Source organism: Cryptotermes secundus, unplaced genomic scaffold (assembly GCF_002891405.2).
Source record: "Cryptotermes secundus unplaced genomic scaffold, Csec_1.0 scaffold395, whole genome shotgun sequence".
Taxonomy (NCBI): Eukaryota; Metazoa; Arthropoda; class Insecta; order Blattodea; family Kalotermitidae; genus Cryptotermes; species Cryptotermes secundus.
Window position 1 is genome coordinate 441,577 of NW_019742967.1, and position 18,095 is coordinate 459,671.

Below are 18,095 nucleotides of genomic sequence, written 5' to 3' on the forward strand. Positions count from 1 at the left end.
CATCTTTATTGTACACCGTTCTGAAGTTATTTCACTTACATTTCTTTTTAATATTATCCTCTCACCTCTGCCCCTGTTTTCGTTCCAAACCCTTTCCTCACCAAAACTGATAAGCACACCATGTTCACATATCCTAGCTATATGACCAGCCCATCGTAACCTTAATTAGGGAATTCCGATAAATACGAAAACTCGCTACATACATTTGCTTCTTGCACAAGCAAATTTCGCGTGTTTTGCAGAGAACTTCAGTGGGCATTTGCCAGCAAAGGTAATATAACAGTGTCAGGATTTATTGTACGGACTGCAACGGCTCTCTAAGTGTTGTGACAGTGTTGTGACAGTGTTGTGACAGTGTTGTGACAGTGTTGTGACATCTCCAACGGAAGCAGCGTCCATCCGATGAAGACTTCGAACCGAGGACCATGGCAAGAGGAGCTCCGCGCAAAGTGTATCGTTAAAACCAAAACAGTGCCGTGCGGAACCTTTAGCGATTGAGGGCCCGTCCGCAGGAGGATGGGGTTGGGTACTCGCAGTAAATCGGGTATGCCAGTGCACCGCACGGTCTTATCATGATTCAGTCCGGCCCCAGGCTGGTCATGATAAACATTACCGTGCCACGGGATACTCTATTTGATGCGGTAGCCGCCATGACTCAGGGCTTAGGTTAAGGTTGAGTTGGACACCCTGTGCATTTGGTATTTTTTTTACTTAGTTTGTAAGGTGTTGTCCTCCCGCCCTCCCCGTTAGGTGCCCCCGATAGGATTTCTGGTTAAGCTGCGTGAATGTAGGTTTTGTGTCCAGATGTGCCCTTGCTGGCATAATGGGCGCTCATTTAGGAGGGTTTAGTTGTAAGTATTTCTGTGTGTTTTTTTATGGCACAGGGTGACAACTTGACAGGGTTCGGTCGGCACGAAATGAAATCAGTGCGAGAGGGAGAGAGATAAAAAGAACTTTGAGAGTCTCTTCCTGTGAATAACTCGCATTGGAAGGACACAGATTCCAGAAAGCAAAACTTAATTTTGCTTTGGTCCGTCTTTCATTTCGATGTTGAAAGATGAGTGACTGAATCTATATTAACACGAGAAGCATATATTGAAATTGATGAGGTGTCATGTTGTATTTGTTTGTGTATGTTGTGCTGTGAATTCTGTTTATAAAATGTCATAGCGAGGAAACACATAAGGTAGGTCAAATGTGCTCCAGCTACATCATCATCACTGAAGACATCGGCTGTCAACAGGAAGGAATGCATAAGGTAGGTCGAAACCTGCTCCATCATCATCATCATCATCATCATCACTGAAGACATCGGCTGTCATCACGAAGAAACGCATCAGCTGAGACAGTAATATAAGCGCACCACACAATTTCTTATCAAGACACAAAGGCGGACCTGTGACACGAACACACTTACATTTCACGTGTTAGTAAAGCTGCCGGTTGCAGTCAGGTTTGGGATTTTACATGAAGAAGAAACTAACTGCAGATTCTTAAGGGATCTGACGATGATGTATAACACGCAGAGTTACTGTGTTTTTGAACTTTCTTCCCATCGCCCGGATTCTAGGAAGTAGAAAGCACGACGTTTCGAAAACTGGATCTGTTTCCATCCTCAGGTTAAGGGGGGAAGACACCTAGTTAGCTGGGCCCCTTAGAAAGACTGATTGAGATTAGCTCCTTCTAACGGGTCCAACTGTGCAGGTGTCTTCCCCTCTCACCTGTGGACGGAAACAGATCCAGTTTCCGAAACGTCGTGTTTTCAGTTTTCCAGAATACCGGACGATGGATAAAGTCCAAAAACCCCGTAATTCTGTGTAAGAAATTAACTGTTGTAATAATAAATCTCTGAACAAAGGAATATAATATAAATTGAACGTACAAGGGCGGACAGTTCTACCATTAGCCGACAGGCGTGTGACACTAATAGGTTTTCTGTTATGATGACGAATTTTTTCTCGAAACCTCACGAGGTACATACTGATGTAATCCCGTTTGTATGTTCGTTCTCGTTTGATTTCCGGATTTAATGGAGCGCCGTACATATGCCGTACGTTTTGTATGCGTTTCCGGCAGAAGAAGCCGTCGACATTTTGTTTTATCCGACGAGTTCGCTTGCTCAGTACCGACCTGGAAACGTCAGTTTGACTTCGCCGTGCCGTAGGTTTCCACTGCTCGCATCAGACGACTTAGGGGCAGAGCACACCAAGGAAACTGGCAACCGCAACGCAACCGCAATTTCCTAGAATTGTCATCAGCCCGAGTTGAACACGTGTTACTGAATGGAAGAGCGGAAACTTAGGAAACTGCGTTGCCGTTTCCTCGATCTATGCTGCTCCATTCAGTAACACGTCTTCAAGTTGGGTTGATAACAATTCTCGAAAATTGCGGTTGCGTTGCGGTTGCCAGTTTCCTTGGCGTGCCCTTGCCCTTACGGTCGCGTGTATTTTCTGCTTCACTGACTTGTCCGTTTTGACACGTTCAAACGGTGCACTCAGTTGCGCCTTGCACGAGCTGGGATACTGAAGTATGCATTTAATGAAGATCTGTCACAGAAGTCATCAAGACGCCAGTAACACGGGTAAGGCTTCTCTGTTCATTTTGCTCGTTACTTCCAGTTTGTGTTTGCTGCTGATCTAATGGAAGCCCTTTTGTTCTGTTTCTTTGTTTCAGGTCCCGCTCACATCCTGTGCCTCACCGTGGCGAGCGGGTGAAACAAAGAACGGTGCACCCCAGTAATTGTAATCATTGTTACAGTGTCTGCAAAACCCTCCATTTTGGTTAAACTTTTTTGTTTGTTGCCATCTTATTGGCAATTCACAAGCGCCTCTTAGTCCCCGTGTCCGCCTTCTTTCCATTTTGGTGATTTTAATTACATCTGGTGATTAAACGGATCATAAAAATCAATGCGCCAAATTTAATTGATACCACTTTTGGATACTTTGCTGTCAGTTTATGTACGTATGTAGAATGTTCCACAACAATTCACTTTACGTCTTTTGTTAAGCGATGTAGATTATGTTTTGCCGCTGAAGGTGAACATTTTGAACTTCTCCCATATGAACAGCTGACATTTATGTGCTACCATTTTCGGCAGCTATATTGTAGCTCTGACATTGATGTTCCATAAATGAATGGGTGCAAACACAAAAAGTATATATAGTTTTGATCAAAAGCTTCGCCATTGTTGTTTTTAAAGGTGGATTTCATCCACGCATGACGTCTGTCTGTCTTCTCCAGTTCAAGGCGGTGGCAGGAGGTTGGACAAACATTTCGATAGTGTCCAGTTGCTACGCACTGTTTTCGTGCTACTGGTTTCCTCGAAAATGTTACGTTTTATGAAAATAACATATAACATGTGACGTTTTTATTTTAATAACCCCTGTAATATTCATTCAACAATAATTTCTCAGTTGAATACTTGACATGCAGCCCCTTACGTTGTGAGGACCTTACATCAGACTGAAGGAGTGAACCTTACACGCGATAATGCGCAAGTTAATGGGTGGAGTTTCATTAAAAATTGACAGATACCCTAACGTATATGTAAAGTTGCTTGGCCCTTCAGATTAAACTGCACCAAAATGGAAATATCTTGAGAGAGGTTTTGTATAAGTCTGCGAAACCAAATGTTATTAACATATGCAAGATGGTATGTGTGCTGATACTTGAAATGGGCAGACATGGAGAAACTAAGAGGTGGTTCTGAATTGCACCAAAAAAGGTGTATGATTCTGGTTTGGTGTTAATTGCACTAAACTCTGTGGTACATAACGGTGTCAGATGTTTATTTACACCATATGGGACACTTGGCAGGAGGTGCCCAAAATGTTCTCAATCAAAAATATTGTGGGGTACATACCGGTGGAAGTGTAACCATACACTATGCTTAAATTCACTGTTTTCAGACCTCACAAGTCGTAATTTTAACTTAGCAATTACGGGAATTCACCGTTCTTTGGCCAAACAGGATGACTGTATTAAAATGCTAATTCTAAACCTGCCACGGTAACCATATTCCTCTTGCATGACCACTCCTGCGTATTCAGTATTCAGCAGGTCAAGAAGTTTCTTCCTTACAGAACCCAAAGGATCCTCGCTCATCAGGAAATCCTGCCATTAGTGTCTGACACAGTGCACCAATCTTGCACTTGCTAACTTACTGGCCTGCTCTGACACGACAATTCGCTCCAGTAATATTTTGTGTCTTCACGAAGTTCAAGTGACATTATTCAAAACAAAGTGCAACAGATACTAAATTTCATGGCATTTGGTAGATTTTTGGCGTTCGAAAAAGAGAGAGGAAACAGGAATTAGAACTGAAGAGGTTTTGTATAGCGTACCTGCTAGTAGCACAGATGCATTTGTTTTTGCTCGTCTGAAATTCTTATAACATTTTAAATAATGCTGGCGGGGAAGGAGACCATATATCCCCCCACCCGGATTACAATAATCAAAGTTGAAAAAAGGAGGAAATATATCAAATAGTATTAACAGAAGATACTATTACGCATACAAACTGAATCCTTCTATTCTGAATGCTCTTTGGCGCTCCGTAAAATATTCTTAAACGGCTTCAACGCAAGTTTGAAAGGAAATTTTCTGGAACATCGACAATCCCACACCCCACTCGGACAGGATCTCCAAGACCTGGGGCCTCAATGTAGGAAATCTCCTACCTAGGCTGTCTAGTGATGGACTCTAGTGAACACTTTATGAAACAGCCGAACGCAAGGAATGGTGGTACATTTGTACCTCATGTTATCTTCGAGGGTACATTCACTTTAGGTTGCCAGTATTGTAGCATGTTATTGGCGTAGGAGGTGACGGAGTGGGGTGAAGGTAAAATGTTGTGTTGAGGTTATGGTGCAATAGTAGTCGGCAATGCATTGAATATTTCAGTTTTTTAGATATTACTTGTTGTGTTTAATGCCCCGACTGCCTTGTGCCTGGGGAAAGAGTCCCCGGTACCCAGGAGGCTGGGTCAGCCCCAGAGCCTGTCTAGAGGCTAAACAGAAAAATCTGGCCCAGCCGGGAATCGAATCCCAACCGGTTAGTCCCGTAGCTCGTCGCTGTACCGAGTAAGCCATCCCGCCTTCCACAGAATTGTTAATTAATTTAGATACATATTCAGTATTGATTTGATGTGACATTTACACACTTAAACTATTTCTTTTAATGCTAGTGGGGTGGGACTAAGTCCCTTGTACTGCAGCCACTTCTGGCCTATTAATACAAATATTAACAGATATGCCACAGAAATTAGTTTTATCTTAAACTTTAAAAAATAAATAAAATAAAATAATGTTTAAATTTCCACGCCTGGCAGTGAGGATCCTTGATTTGGGCCATTCATTTCTGGATGCCAGTAATAATGTGTGTCTGTTCTTTCTATTGCAGAGAGCGATGATGGAAGTGTGTGTTGACAGTGTGGAGTCTGCTCTGAATGCTTACAATGGGGGAGCGTCTCGTCTGGAGTTGTGTGCAGCTTTGAGTGAAGGTGGGCTCACCCCCTCTCCAGGAATGCTCCAGATTGTTAAATCTCTTGTAACAATACCAGTATTTGTAATGTTGCGTCCTCGTGGGGGTGAAGATTTTGTGTATTCATGTTATGAAGTTGAGGTTATGAAACATGATGCTAGCATATTAAAGAACTTGGGTGCGGATGGATTTGTGTTTGGAGCTCTGACCCCATCTGGTGAGATAGACAAGAATGTATGCAAGGAAATCATGGATGTAGTGTCGCCTCTGCCAGCCACATTCCATCGAGCATTTGATGTGTGTCATAATATCCGCATGGCTCTACCAGCTGTCATAGAGGCTGGATTTTCCCGTCTTCTGACCAGCGGACAGGAGTTAACAGCAAGTGAAGGAATTCCTGTTATAAAGAAATTAGTTTTGAATGCAAATGGACGAATTATTATCATGCCTGGTGCAGGAATCACAAAAGTGAACATTGGGGAAATTCTTCGACAGACAGGAGCACGAGAATTTCATGCATCAGCTAAGGTTTTGAAGAAATGTAGTGGTCCACCCAGCAAGTGCACCCTGGGGTCCAGGAGTCAGCAGAATGTGCTTGTGACATCAGAAGGGCTGGTTAGGGAAATGGTGACAGTTGCTGCTGAAATTGTGAGAACCAGAAAGTGGGAAATCAGCGTGTGAGTCACTGGGGCATGCTGTATTTCAGTCGCTACAACTCAAAGAAACCAGAAGGAAAGGAAGTGACGCTTGTAATACAATCTGCTTCACACAGCCTGTAATTGTAACACTGCTTGTATTCTTGCTTCAGACATTTGTGTAAATATAAGCTGAATGGTCATCTGTTGAGTGTATTTGAAGTTCCTTGTCTACTGAAAATGTTAACGGGGTTCTCAGTCACTGTTTGTGTAGCTTGCTTTGTTGAAATGCAAAGTCAGTGAATTCCAAGCTGTGCATAATTGCAACCCCCCAAGCGTAGCAAAAATTTCATTGTGTGCCCCTTCTTAACTTCCTATGTGGAGAGTGGTTTCCTTCAATATGCATGTTTTTAACATTAACACATTCTGGGTCTTTATTAATTAATATTTATAAATATTTTGCAAATGCTAGAAATTAAACAATCAATCCCCAACATAGTTATCATCAGTTCAGTACTGCTATATATATCACTTTTCCAGAATATCTGATAGGACCAAATAGTTGACCATCACCCAGGGGGTTGCACCCCCACACTTTGGAAACCACTGCGTTGTGGGATGAAAATGTTTTGGGTCCAAGTCCTTGAGAAGACAATACTCGCTCATCTAGTCATGAAATTCCTCACCATTTATGGAATCTAAGGTTCATTCCTGTGTTCACAAGAGCCCCCCAGCAGACTCTCTCTTGAGCCACGTGAATCCACTCTTAAGTCCCAACTGAAGGACTGCCCCCTGTCAGCTTCTTCAACATATTTGTAGGTACCCTCTACAAGTATGCCTTGTGTCTGGTAACGATAACCATGACACTTATAGCTATGTTAAGATTAAAGTGAGTCGGGACGACTTACATAACGTGACCTCTACATCTTGTAGCATTGTTTCTGTTTTGCATGGACTCCTGGATGAAAAGTCTGCACTCTCTTCTCAGTTCCCATGATCTTTCCTTTCTGATTTTCTGTCCACTGTTTCCCCTCACCTTTGCTCTCTTCTAGTTCTTAGTGAAACCATCTTCTTCTGGGACATCCAATAGATCCCTTTCCTTTACAGTTTAGCCCAACTGATCTTCTCTGTCTGCTTGTTTCATTAAGGTCTAGCAACTGCAGGTACAAAGTGACCTCAGTGGCGGGTTAGGGGCTCGGTACATGGAGCACAAATTCATCAGGATGGGGCACTGTGTGTGTGTTTGCTGCAGTAAGTAAGAAGAAAATTTGGGGTACGTGTGTGTCAGTGGGTGACAGGTAACTAACATTTCAACACCATGTTGTCTCCTACCGTATCCCTGCCAGCCATAGAAATTTATTTATAAGAAACAAAACCCAGAGCCTGACCTTTCAAGGGTTTAGATATTTCATTTTTGAAAACTAAAACAGAAAGCTTAACCTTGTGGACTTGTTCAAACAGTATCCATCCTTTTGTTCTGCATGAAAACTTGGGTTACCTGCTACTGCTTAAGTACTCTCACATTAAGAAATCTGTCCTCTGACAGATAATTTTGTGTAGTCTGATGAAACTGGAGGAACAGCTTCCCTCCATCTTCAGGGCTGAGGAGTAAGCCAAGCAAGAAACCAGTCTGGCAGTGCTAATATGGCAGACAACATGGCTGTAACTTTTTATATTTTCTTGGGTCACCCATTAATACATGACTGCCATTTCAGGTTCATGCTAAAGTGACGCTTATCTTGCCAATGTTAGCATACATCTTGTCAGTATAGAGTGCTAATTTGTTAACACCTCATACAACTTTCAGGAAACTACTGAGAAAGCAATATTTTTACTCATTTTTTAGACAATTTAATTTCTCGGGGCTTGTAGCGTGCCCCAACCTAGCAGGATTACAGTTAGCCTCACAGCCCCTCATAATGCTGTTATGTGCTGTTGTGGCGGTAGCCCCAGAGCCTGAGACGACTGATACCCCCATCAGGGGCTATTGTCACCCGGATGTACATGAACGACCCCGTTGTTTCCAGATTCTTCTCGCTGTAGAAATGTTGCGTATGAGGGCACAGCTGCAATGTAAGTACAGGTTTAATTTTAGAGGAAACCTGGACATTATAAAAATACATGTAAAACAGATAGAAACTGAGGAAGACATTTAGGCCACACCATAGCTCAAGCAGTTAGTCTCTGGCTTCCCACCGTGGCAGCCCAGGTTTGATCCCGGGTCTGGTCAATTGGAATTTGTGGTGGACAAATGGCGCTGGGGAAGGTTTTCTCCGAGTACTTCGGTTTCCCCTGCCAATCTTCATTCCACCAATTGCTCCACAATCACCCTCACCTATCATCTGGGGCTGGTGCAATAGGCCAGAAGTGGCCGCAGTACAAGGGACTTAGTCCCACCCCACTAGCAATAAAAAAAATAGGAAGACATTTTCTGCATGGCCTTCAGTCAGTTTCATCTGCCCAGAGCACATGTCCTTTTGCAGGCCAATATATTGTAAGGTAGACATAAAATAAGAAAACCAGCTCCGCAGAACTGGGAGACTGAAAATCTGTTACTGGCTGATAGACTGTTACCCCAAGATTAAAGTGAGGCTGGCAACCCCACAGTACTGGGACTGTGGTTTTATGTGGCAGGGTGAAAGTGGGATTCTTCCTCACTCCATGATTGCTTTACAAGAGTGCTGTGTAAAATCAGATGCTGCAGTCAGCTGTGCATCTGTCTGCAACACAGCTGCCTGCATACAGTGGACAGACTGACACCTGTTCCTAGCTGATCGTACCTGTGGGCAACCCGTCTTGTCCATACCCTTGTGACAGACATACCTTCTGAGGTGGAAGCAGGGTGTACCATGTTGCCTGTCCCCAGTCTCCATGTGGCTTTTCTGTGGTTCCTTCAATGCGAATTGAGTCAGGATAGTTTCCTTTGAAGTGGTATGTGTCAACTTCAATGTGCGTGATGTAGCCACAATGGCCAAGCTGAAACACCGCCCACTCGCAGCCTGGCATTTGCAGCATTCCATCACTGTCAGCTGTGAAACAGACAGCTTCCTAATATTATATTCAGTCATTTTCCTGATAAGTTGGCTTGAGGTGTTTATTTGTAAATTGATTCTTTGGAAGGATTTATCTTTTCTTATAATCACAGAACGGAGCCAGGGTGGCATAGTTGCTATAGCGACTGGCTATGGGCTGGCAACCGAGGGATCAGAGTTTGAGTCCCAATGGGTTCAAGAATTTTCTCTTCTCCACATCATTCAGACTGGCTCTGGGGTCCACCCAACCTCCGATACAGTGGATACCAGGTAAAGCGGCCAGGGTGTGAAGCTGACCATTCACCTCCAGCTAGTTCTGAGGTCAAGAAAATGTGGGTCTATATATACACTTCCCCATACGCCTTCATGGTGTAGTGCTTAATTAGTTAAGCACAGGGACAGCTTTACCTTTACCTATAATATTAGAATATTAGTTCTGAACTGCCTCAGTGACATGAGGTGTGAGGTTTCCGTGATGAACTGATTGAGTATTTGCAGCTGAGTTCTCGAGATCCCAGTAGTTGCTTAGCCACTCAGACAGTTCTCAGCACTGTATGCAACCAAAAGATTCACTACACAAGGGCTTGTCCCCATTCCCTATCTTGAGCCAGGTGACTCCAGTCCACACCCTCTTATCCTGTTTCTTTTAGTATTATCCTACCATCTATGCCTGGGTCTTTCTAATAGCCTCTCCTATGTTTGCCTAACAAAACTTTGCATGAATTTCTCTTCTGTGTGTGCTACATGCTCAGTCCATCTCAGCAATTGACCATTCTAATGATAGTTGCTGAATACAAATTATAAAGATTACTTCAACCCTGAAGATGGAAGAGGAGGTTCCAGCTACCTACAGAACCATATGGTGTCACATCCCATATGATCATTGTCTCAGAACAGATGGAATTCTGAACTGAGAACATGGGGCAGTATGTGTGTATGCGTACTGATACCACGTGCAGGCTTTGAGGTTCTCACAGCAGTGCTTATGAAGATTTCTGTCTTCTGGGTTATAACACCGTGTAGTCTGTTGAAAGTGAACCGACTTTTGGGAGGAACGTGTCACCTCCATCTTCAGGGTCGAGAAATAAGTAAAGCAAGTTGGCCGTGTGAAGGCCTCTACTTGCCCCCCTGCCTTAATGCTGGTTTCTTGCTTGGCTCATTCTTCGGCCCTGAAGATGGAGGCCACATGTTCCTTCAGAATATCGGTTGACTTCCAGTGGACCACATGAAGACAGACGTCTTCATATTGACCCCACACTTCTGCACACAGTTACATTCCCCTGTCAACAAGTCTGTGCGCAATTCAGCCCTTCTTACAGAACAGTTTGCCACCGATATTTTAACAAATTATAGTGCTGGAATCGCATTGCAGCCTTCTGTGTTAATAAAGGCAGCAAAAGGATAATTTTCTAATGAAAAATCCAACAGTAAAATAAAAGTTACAAAGGTAAAATTGTGAGAGGTGTAGAAGATTAGGCAGAAAGAAATGAAATCAGAAAATGCAAGACTTTAAATCAAGATAATGTTAAACAAGAGAATAGGCTGAAGGGGACATAACGATATGTACTTTATAATGCATGGTCTGTAGCTCATAACTGTGTGAAGCGCAAGGAACGGTTAGGTAACATTAGACAAACAGAAATACCAGTCTACTCAAAAATTATGAAGTTACCTTCTAATATACTCGGCCTGTCCAGCTGTCTTGCTGTCTCCCAGCCATCAGCCATGTTGACGCCTCGTCCTGGGCGTATGATGTTTCTTGGGTGCCCGTAATGAGCATCGCTATACCCCAGGCATGTACCGCCGTTAACCATTGCTATGAGATCTGTAGGCTGTGAAGAACATTATATGATGTGACAATCACATGTGATGAAATTGCAGTTGAATGGTACCTACATCTACCACCTGCTTTGGCATTACAGTACACTATTTTTCCCATGCAGTGTATTTATGTGTTTCATATGATTCTCACAATAAACAGTGATTATTTCTCTTAACAGCATTAACCAGTTGGAAATGGTGGTAGTGTTTTCTGTGAGGCACAAACTGAGTTTATGTCATATGTTGAGGCTTCAGAAGCTTGAGACATCTTCCTGCATAATGTTTTCTGTGCTTTAGCAGTAAAATTGGAGGGGGGAGCACTTCTTTGGAATATTCTTGTATGCTTTTAACAACTGAACTTCCATTAACATCTCAGTAGTACAAAAAAATCTAAAAGGACTGCTCAGGAAAACATTTTGAACTATAAACAGTACAGAACTGCAGATTTAGAGCGAGTTCTTACCTCATCAGGGCTCACATCTTTCCAGTTTGGGCGTGCCTCACCGTACAACCTCAGTCTTGCAATGCCACCATCAGGGTAGATGTTAAGGCGAACATGAGTCCAGGATCCCCTGTTGTCTATGGCGTGGTAGTTGTACCGAGTGTCCTCATGCCCTGCATGGAGCTTCGTCATTGGAACCAGCACTTCCCAGTCCTGTTCATTGCAGTCTTGACATTGTTCCATGCTTCAGGATGGTAATGCAAGTGTGAAACTGGCAAAACCATTTACTTTTCCTCACTGGTTTTGCTGTGCATGTATATCATATGGTTTGGAGATGGAAGTCAATTTGGAGCTGCACTGCAGAAATCATGTTACAGGCCAACCCAAAATATTTTGTATGCAGTGCACAGAATAAAGTGTGTCAAATGTTGGCATTAGGAACTGCATTCCATATGAATTCAGTGGAGTGCACTACTGCCCAGCTAGTTTTACCATTTCCCATCACCCCCATAACCTTATACACTTACTGGTAATGTCATCTGTCTTTGTGTTTATGTTCTTGTGACAGAGAACATGGCAGTTTCACACATTTTGAAAGGCTTTCTGCTTTACCAAATTTCTCCAACATCTATTTGATATCATAATTTAATTTCATGAAATAAATGGGAAATGCATACAAATTTTGGTTAGGAAGCCTGAAGGCAAAGAACCCACAGAGAGACGTAGATGAGAGAGTGGTATAAAAGTGGGTCTCAGGAAAACAGTGTGTACTTGTACGGGCTGACTGGGTAGGGGTCCAGTGGCAGGCTGTTGTGAACACAGGACTGAACCAGAGAAGGGAAGCAGCTCAGGAAGGAATCTGTTCCATAATTTGACTGGAAACAAAATCTCATACAACTCAGTTTGGCAGACGAAAGGCAGCAAAGCTGAAGGGGACAGTTCTTATGCTTTTCACTGCGAAGGCACTGAAGACATAAGGACATGACTTCGTAACTTTGCTAGTTGCATTTCCTCTTCCATTGCTGCTACTTTAACAATGCTGGCTCACATGAAGGTTCTGTTTAATGATTAGAGCAGTCATGAACTGGATAAAGCCAATGAACCAAGTGTAGATGTGAGTTCTACTCACGAACCCCAGGTTAATCAGGCATGCAATCCAATACAGATTTGATGTCTCAATTAGACAATGTTTGGAGTGAGCCTTAACTTAGAACTGAGTCTTACTTGAGACTGTAGTCCAGATATTTGCTTGAGCATCTCGGGAGTGGCAGCACCTCCAAGCTTACTCTTCCAATGCGGGATTTCTGCCTCCTCTGGAAGAGAAATAGACAACATATTGAAACAGGTAAATTCTTATACCTGGCCCGCAATATTAACGTGCTTCGTGTGCTCATAAATTTTATGGCAATGTCAGAGACTCCTCTTGTGTTGTGATATCATGTAATTCCTACATTTGCAGTCAAATAAACAGCACAGATTGTTAGAACACAACTCTGTGATGCCACCCTCTGTTACACATGTCTGGTTCCTTGATTGCCACAAAACCGTGCTTCATCCAGCGGCGTGCCGTTACAGGCCTGCTATGTGGGACTCACAATCACTCATTTCCTTTGAATTTGGCATTTGCATATGCAAGGAACTTAACTTCTGGTGTAAGGTTGGCAGCTTGCAGAGAGAAGCGAGTTGCGTAATTGCCTGTGAAGAATGCGGTGTCCATGGTGAGTTTGTGCAGCACACCTGGAACACCTGTCCACATATTAGGGATGAGAATTTGAATTACTTACTTATGACCTGCCCACCTCATCCTCCTTGACTTGATCATTCTAATTGTACTTGGAGAATTGCACCCAAAAACTCTACGACAATTCTTGTACACCAGTTTACAGCCATGGCCACTACATTTCATATCTTTGGGTCTTCTCTCTTAGGTCCGCAGTAAGAAACAGGCGATTGGTTACATTTTTATGTGTGCTAGATAACATGAACATACAGCACACCTACTTTATAACATAAATATATACAATGTTAAATTCTCTACCGACAGTCATTTGAAATGACAAGCAGAAATGCCGCTGTGATTATGCAAAGAAGTGTCTGTGATCCTGCTAATGGCAATCCTTTGTGTGGGGGGGGGGGATGAAGTCCAACTGGGTCCACTCAGTAAGCCAGCCACTGATTGGCCTATTGTAGCCTGCCCCAGTGATTATAATGATGGAGAATTTGGTGGAATGAAGATTGGCAGGGGAAACCAAAGTACTCGGAGAAAACCCGCCCCAGCGCCACTTTGTCCACCACAAATCCCACTTGACCAGACTCGGGATCGAACCCGAGCCGCCGCAGTGGGAAGCCAGCGACTAACCGCTTGAACTCTGGCGCGGCCTTGACTCACCTACTGATGTGGTATTAATATACTTATTTTTCTTTTTTAAATAAATTTAGGATTTTTTTTTGTGAAGTAACAGAGGCCTTGCACAAATCTTTTTTCTTCTTCTTCTTCTAGCCATAAGAGCCCTGTAACTGTGGGTATTCTCAGACAAAATGTCCATCATTGCTGCCCGATGGTCATTTTGGTACATTTTGCAGTCCCGGAAGATATGTTCCTCCGTTTGCAACCCGTCACCACATTCGCAATTTCGCAATCTTGGTGCTTCCCTCTATCGATACCTTGACAATAGGACATTCATTTCTTGTTCTGCCATCTCGGAGACAAACTGCGTAGCATTTGGAGCCTCCTTTCGCGAACATTCTTTCCCTGCTACTGGATCCAGCGCTTTCAAGTGTTAGTTCTGTGAATTATCTGCGTTACTCAACATGTCCCGTGAGCCATATGCGTCTCGCTAGATTAGGGACCCCAAATCTATCCCTAATTATAACTCAGTGGGCCAGAGTCCATCTTGAGGAGATAACATTCGCTCAATAAATTCCTCGCTCGCTTTCGTGTTCACAAGAATCCGCCATTGGTTCCCATCCCGAGCTAAATTATTCTAATTCACACCCTTACGCCCTACGCCTTTGAGATTCATTTTAAGATATGTTATTATTTCTGCCATATTGTTCTGCCCAGTACTGAACTGGTGAAGATGAATATATCAGATTTTCTTGTATCATTAAATGCAGCCTTAATCTTGTTGACGGGTGTATTTCACATTCTCGAATTCCATTATTCTAATGAAAATAATAAATGTGAACATGAGTATTGTTTCTTACAATATATGATTTAATATACTTAAATGTAAGCAGAAAACTGTGTTCTTTGTGGCTTTCAAATGTAAGTTATGAGGAAATTATGAGGCTTAATATATGTATCTCTGATTGAAACAGATTTTTCTTTCAAGTTTCCCCACCTTCAGCTTTCCTAAATACAAGTATTCCATGTATGTTACAGTTCAGGATGTTCAGTGCTTTTGGTTAAAGAGGTGTTTCATGTGAAAGAAAGGTTATGATTTTCCAGGCCTGGTGACAAACTTTCTCCAGATAATTAATTTGCAACCTAATCTCTTTCACTCCAGACCTGCAGAGGCTCTCATTCTGCTCTTACTTTTTTTTTTGGAAAAGGTGGGGAACAAAGTTTAATAGAACTTCACTCAGATCCAAACCAAAGGATATGGGTGAAGTGACATTAAACTTACTTATGAGCTGAGCCCTTCTTGAGAAGCTGTCAATTGTGTACCCACTCAAGAATTTTCCAGTCTTTTGTAGAACCTGAAGGTTCATTACTATGTTCACAAGAGCCCTCCACTGGTCCCTATCCAGAGCCAGTTCAGTCCAATCCAATCTATATCACCCTGTCTCACTAGGATACATTTTAATTTTATCCACCCACCTACACCTTCGTCTTCCCAGTAGTCTCTTTCCTTCTGGCGTTCCCACTAATATCTTATATTCAGTCCTCGCTACATGCCCTGCCAACCTCATCCTCCTCGACTAATCAGTTCAGAAATGGAAATAGGTTGGTGGGGAAATGAATACTTTGAACTGTGTTCAATATCACTAGTCGAGGAGGATGAGGTTGGTAGGGCATGTAGCACGAATGGGGAGCCGAGGAATGCATATAGGTTATTAGTGGCAACGCCAGAAGGAAAGAGAGACTGCAGTACAAGAGATCTAAAAGTATTTATTGCTAGTAGCGAAAAAAGCATTCTGAGGGGGGGCGTGGTGGGAGCACTCAAAATAGTTGCTAAGGTAGCATACCTTGTTACCGATTGTCCTCTCGGCCTTGGAGGTCATTTTTAATTTAGTCATGTAAGCTGAAAATAGATGGCAGAAGAGTTTCACCGAGGTGTCATGGCGCTCATGTTGCAAACCAATAACAAGGGACTTTCACGGGGCTGATTACGAGCAACCACGAGTGAGCATCATTCCAAGTAGAACAAACTCTTGCATTCATGGTTTCGGGTGTTATATTTATAATGGAAGTGCGTAAATTTTATCTATTCTTTATGGAATCATTAGGATCATTCCAGAGAAATTCGGTTTCCTCATATTTTTACAAATTATTGTGTTCGTGATATCATTCCGCAGTTGCAAGTTCTAGTTGGGATTCTGCTAAACTACGCAATGCCCATTCTGAGGGTGATGTTTCAAGTAGATGTACATTTTTGCTGTTTTATGCCGTTTCTCGCCTATTACGCATACCAATCCCACACGTAAGGGAAGTCGTGAGAGCTGATGGTCTATATTGAACTGGTCGAGGTTGCAGTGCACACACGCATTTTTGCGGCTCTACGATGTAAATTTGTAGAGTAGGTTTGCTGTATCTAGGAAGTAACTCCTTGCAGTCTGGTAGCCAGTTATCCACGTTGTGGAAACAAGTGGTTCACTCAAAACTGAGCAACAATTTGTTAGACCATACAACGTGTAGCAAGACACTAATCTTCAGTAATCTCTGCCTATACAACGTGTAGCAAGACACTAATCTTCAGTAATCTCTGCCGGCTCTTCTGTGAGAAGAAAGTCCGGCACGTCAGTGTGTTTGTTCACAATAATTAGTATGTTTGCTTACAGACGTAGGCTAATATTCAGAGCTAGGTACTGGTATGCTTGTTAGAAATATAATGCTATACCACTAGGATACTTGTAAATTAATTCATTTGCCACCGACAAATCATCTTGTGATAAAATAAGGTTTCAAGGTTATGAAAGATTCTGCATTCTCTTGCAACAGGAATGCCGAGAATTCTGGTACAGAGAGCTGAAGAAACATTTCCTGGTGTGACAGAAAAGATGGTGAGTGTTTGCTTGTGTGCACAGGCAAAAGTTTATTGTCATCTGTCAATTTTAATATCCTAAGAAACTAAAGTTTTTATGCCAAGCTTGTGTTAGTTTTTAATAATCCATCTGGGGAGTTTACATGGTTCTTCATATTGTAAAACTTTGCATTATTATGTGGGAGAAGGATCAATTGAAGGAGAGTGATATGGGTATGTATGTATGTAAGAGGTAAGCTATAAAGACTGGCCCCTGCACTGCGACCTTCAATGAACTGTTGTGTTTCTGTTTGGTCTAGCCCTTTATTAATCCTACACTTTTAATAGAGTGTAGGACCCTGCTTTAGGGGGATGTTATAATAGTCACAAGTGACAAAATCTTAAATAAGCAATGGCCTCACAATCACACAGGATGTGTGCTGCTTATTCACTTTCTTGTAGGCACCTTTCACCAGTTGGGTTGTCTGTCAGTCCCAACTTGAAAATGTGTCCTTTCAGGTGGTAGTGTCTGGTAAGTAATCCTACCACCCATCTTAGTTGATCTCTGTTTAATTTCAACAGATCCTTCTTTCTTCTGGCAGAGGGTCCTGCTGTAAAGCCCTTTGCCTGTCTGAGTCCAGTTATGGATTCCCAGTGTTTTTTATGGTTTCTATCAGTCCAGTCCCTGATCACTTCCTTAGCAGCTCCAGTTGAGATGCCGCAAGCTGGTTCAGGTCCTATGAACGGCTGTTCAGATCATGATATGGATAGGTCATATAGCACACATGTGAATATGAGAAATGCGTACAGATATTTTGACAAGACCTGAAAGAATGAGATCACTTGGGAGACAATTGTGAACATGTTTTTTTTAAAGGTATAATAATTATGGGGTTTTGGACTGTGTTTGTTTGTGTCAGATGCAAAGTCATGATAGGCATGTGTGAACACAGTAATGAGTGCTTCAGTTCCATAAAGAGCAGATATGTATTTTCTGTACTTCCACAGAGACCATAGGTTTCTCAGGAAGGTCCCTGCATTATGAACTTAATACTTGCTAAGATTATGAAGTGTGTAGAGAAGACATCTTTACAGAGCAGCTGTTACGGGTTAGATGTGATGAAAAACATCTACAGCAGGCATGTCAAACTCAACTTGTACATAGGGCCACCTCAGCCATGTAAATAATAGTCCAGGGATGCACTTCAAAATAGAAATATACATTAGATTTTGATACAAGGAAATTTAATTCTATTTATTATTTAGGAATAATTTCAATATAATTACCTAAAATCACATATCTTATAGTTTTAAAAAGCAAGAGAATGCCATTTTTGACAAGTATCAAACAACTTTTCAGTATGTAAAAAGAGAGATTACACAAGAAATTATGTTAGAAATAGCAAAACATTGAATTACCTGCAGCCTGCTAATTTATGTCTGCGTGAGACTTCTTGTCTTCTGGTCTGTTGGAAAATTGTCTTTACAAAAAATATTT

At 42.3% G+C, this 18,095-nt stretch overlaps 3 protein-coding genes across 5 annotated transcripts in view; 2 read left to right on the forward strand and 1 right to left on the reverse strand.

Annotated features, from left to right (window-relative positions):
- Positions 1-2,713: 2,713 nt before the first annotated feature.
- LOC111873487 (copper homeostasis protein cutC homolog) lies at positions 2,714-6,319 on the forward strand. 3 transcript variants are annotated; one of them, XM_023868244.2, is made up of 2 exons: positions 2,714-4,842; positions 5,401-6,319. In XM_023868244.2, exon 2 carries the CDS (start codon positions 5,407-5,409, stop codon positions 6,160-6,162), a length of 756 nt encoding a protein of 251 aa, XP_023724012.1. In that variant the 5' UTR covers positions 2,714-4,842; positions 5,401-5,406; the 3' UTR covers positions 6,163-6,319. The 3 variants fall into 3 exon arrangements, with proteins under 3 accessions (XP_023724012.1, XP_023724010.1, XP_023724011.1); XM_023868242.2 differs by lacking the exon at positions 2,714-4,842 and adding an exon at positions 4,849-5,052; XM_023868243.2 differs by lacking the exon at positions 2,714-4,842 and adding an exon at positions 4,960-5,081.
- An 84-nt stretch (positions 6,320-6,403) lies between these two features.
- Positions 6,404-13,557, reverse strand: LOC111873523 (allantoicase-like). Its single transcript, XM_033755107.1, has 5 exons — positions 12,636-13,557; positions 11,433-11,624; positions 10,821-10,980; positions 8,940-9,145; positions 6,404-8,182 (listed from the first exon to the last, which is right to left on the reverse strand). Exons 1-5 carry the CDS (start codon positions 12,744-12,746, stop codon positions 8,042-8,044), a joined length of 810 nt encoding a protein of 269 aa, XP_033610998.1. The 5' UTR covers positions 12,747-13,557; the 3' UTR covers positions 6,404-8,041.
- A 2,278-nt stretch (positions 13,558-15,835) lies between these two features.
- Positions 15,836-18,095, forward strand: part of LOC111873489 (zinc finger protein 235) — a 17,750-nt gene continuing 15,490 nt past the window's right edge. Inside the window, exons 1-2 of the mRNA XM_033755104.1 lie at positions 15,836-16,439; positions 16,576-16,637. Of these exons, the coding sequence (XP_033610995.1) occupies positions 16,578-16,637 (60 nt within the window). The 5' untranslated portion in view covers positions 15,836-16,439; positions 16,576-16,577. The remainder of the gene's footprint in view (positions 16,440-16,575; positions 16,638-18,095) is intronic.

Excerpts from the sequence above, each read along its gene's own strand:
- LOC111873523 (XM_033755107.1), bottom strand. The coding sequence starts at position 12,746 with ATGTTGTCTATTTCTCTTCCAGAGGAGGCAGAAATCCCGCATTGGAAG. Across the intron at positions 9,146-10,820 it reads CAGGCCGAGTATATTAGAAG|CTGACAGTGATGGAATGCTG; the intron begins GTAACTTCATAA and ends TCTGTTTCACAG. Across the intron at positions 8,183-8,939 it reads CCCTGCTTCCACCTCAGAAG|CTGTGCCCTCATACGCAACA; the intron begins GTATGTCTGTCA and ends CTTACATTGCAG.
- LOC111873487 (XM_023868242.2), top strand. The coding sequence starts at position 4,930 with ATGCCCCGACTGCCTTGTGCCTGGGGAAAGAGTCCCCGGTACCCAGGA. Across the intron at positions 5,053-5,400 it reads CGGGAATCGAATCCCAACCG|AGAGCGATGATGGAAGTGTG; the intron begins GTTAGTCCCGTA and ends TTTCTATTGCAG.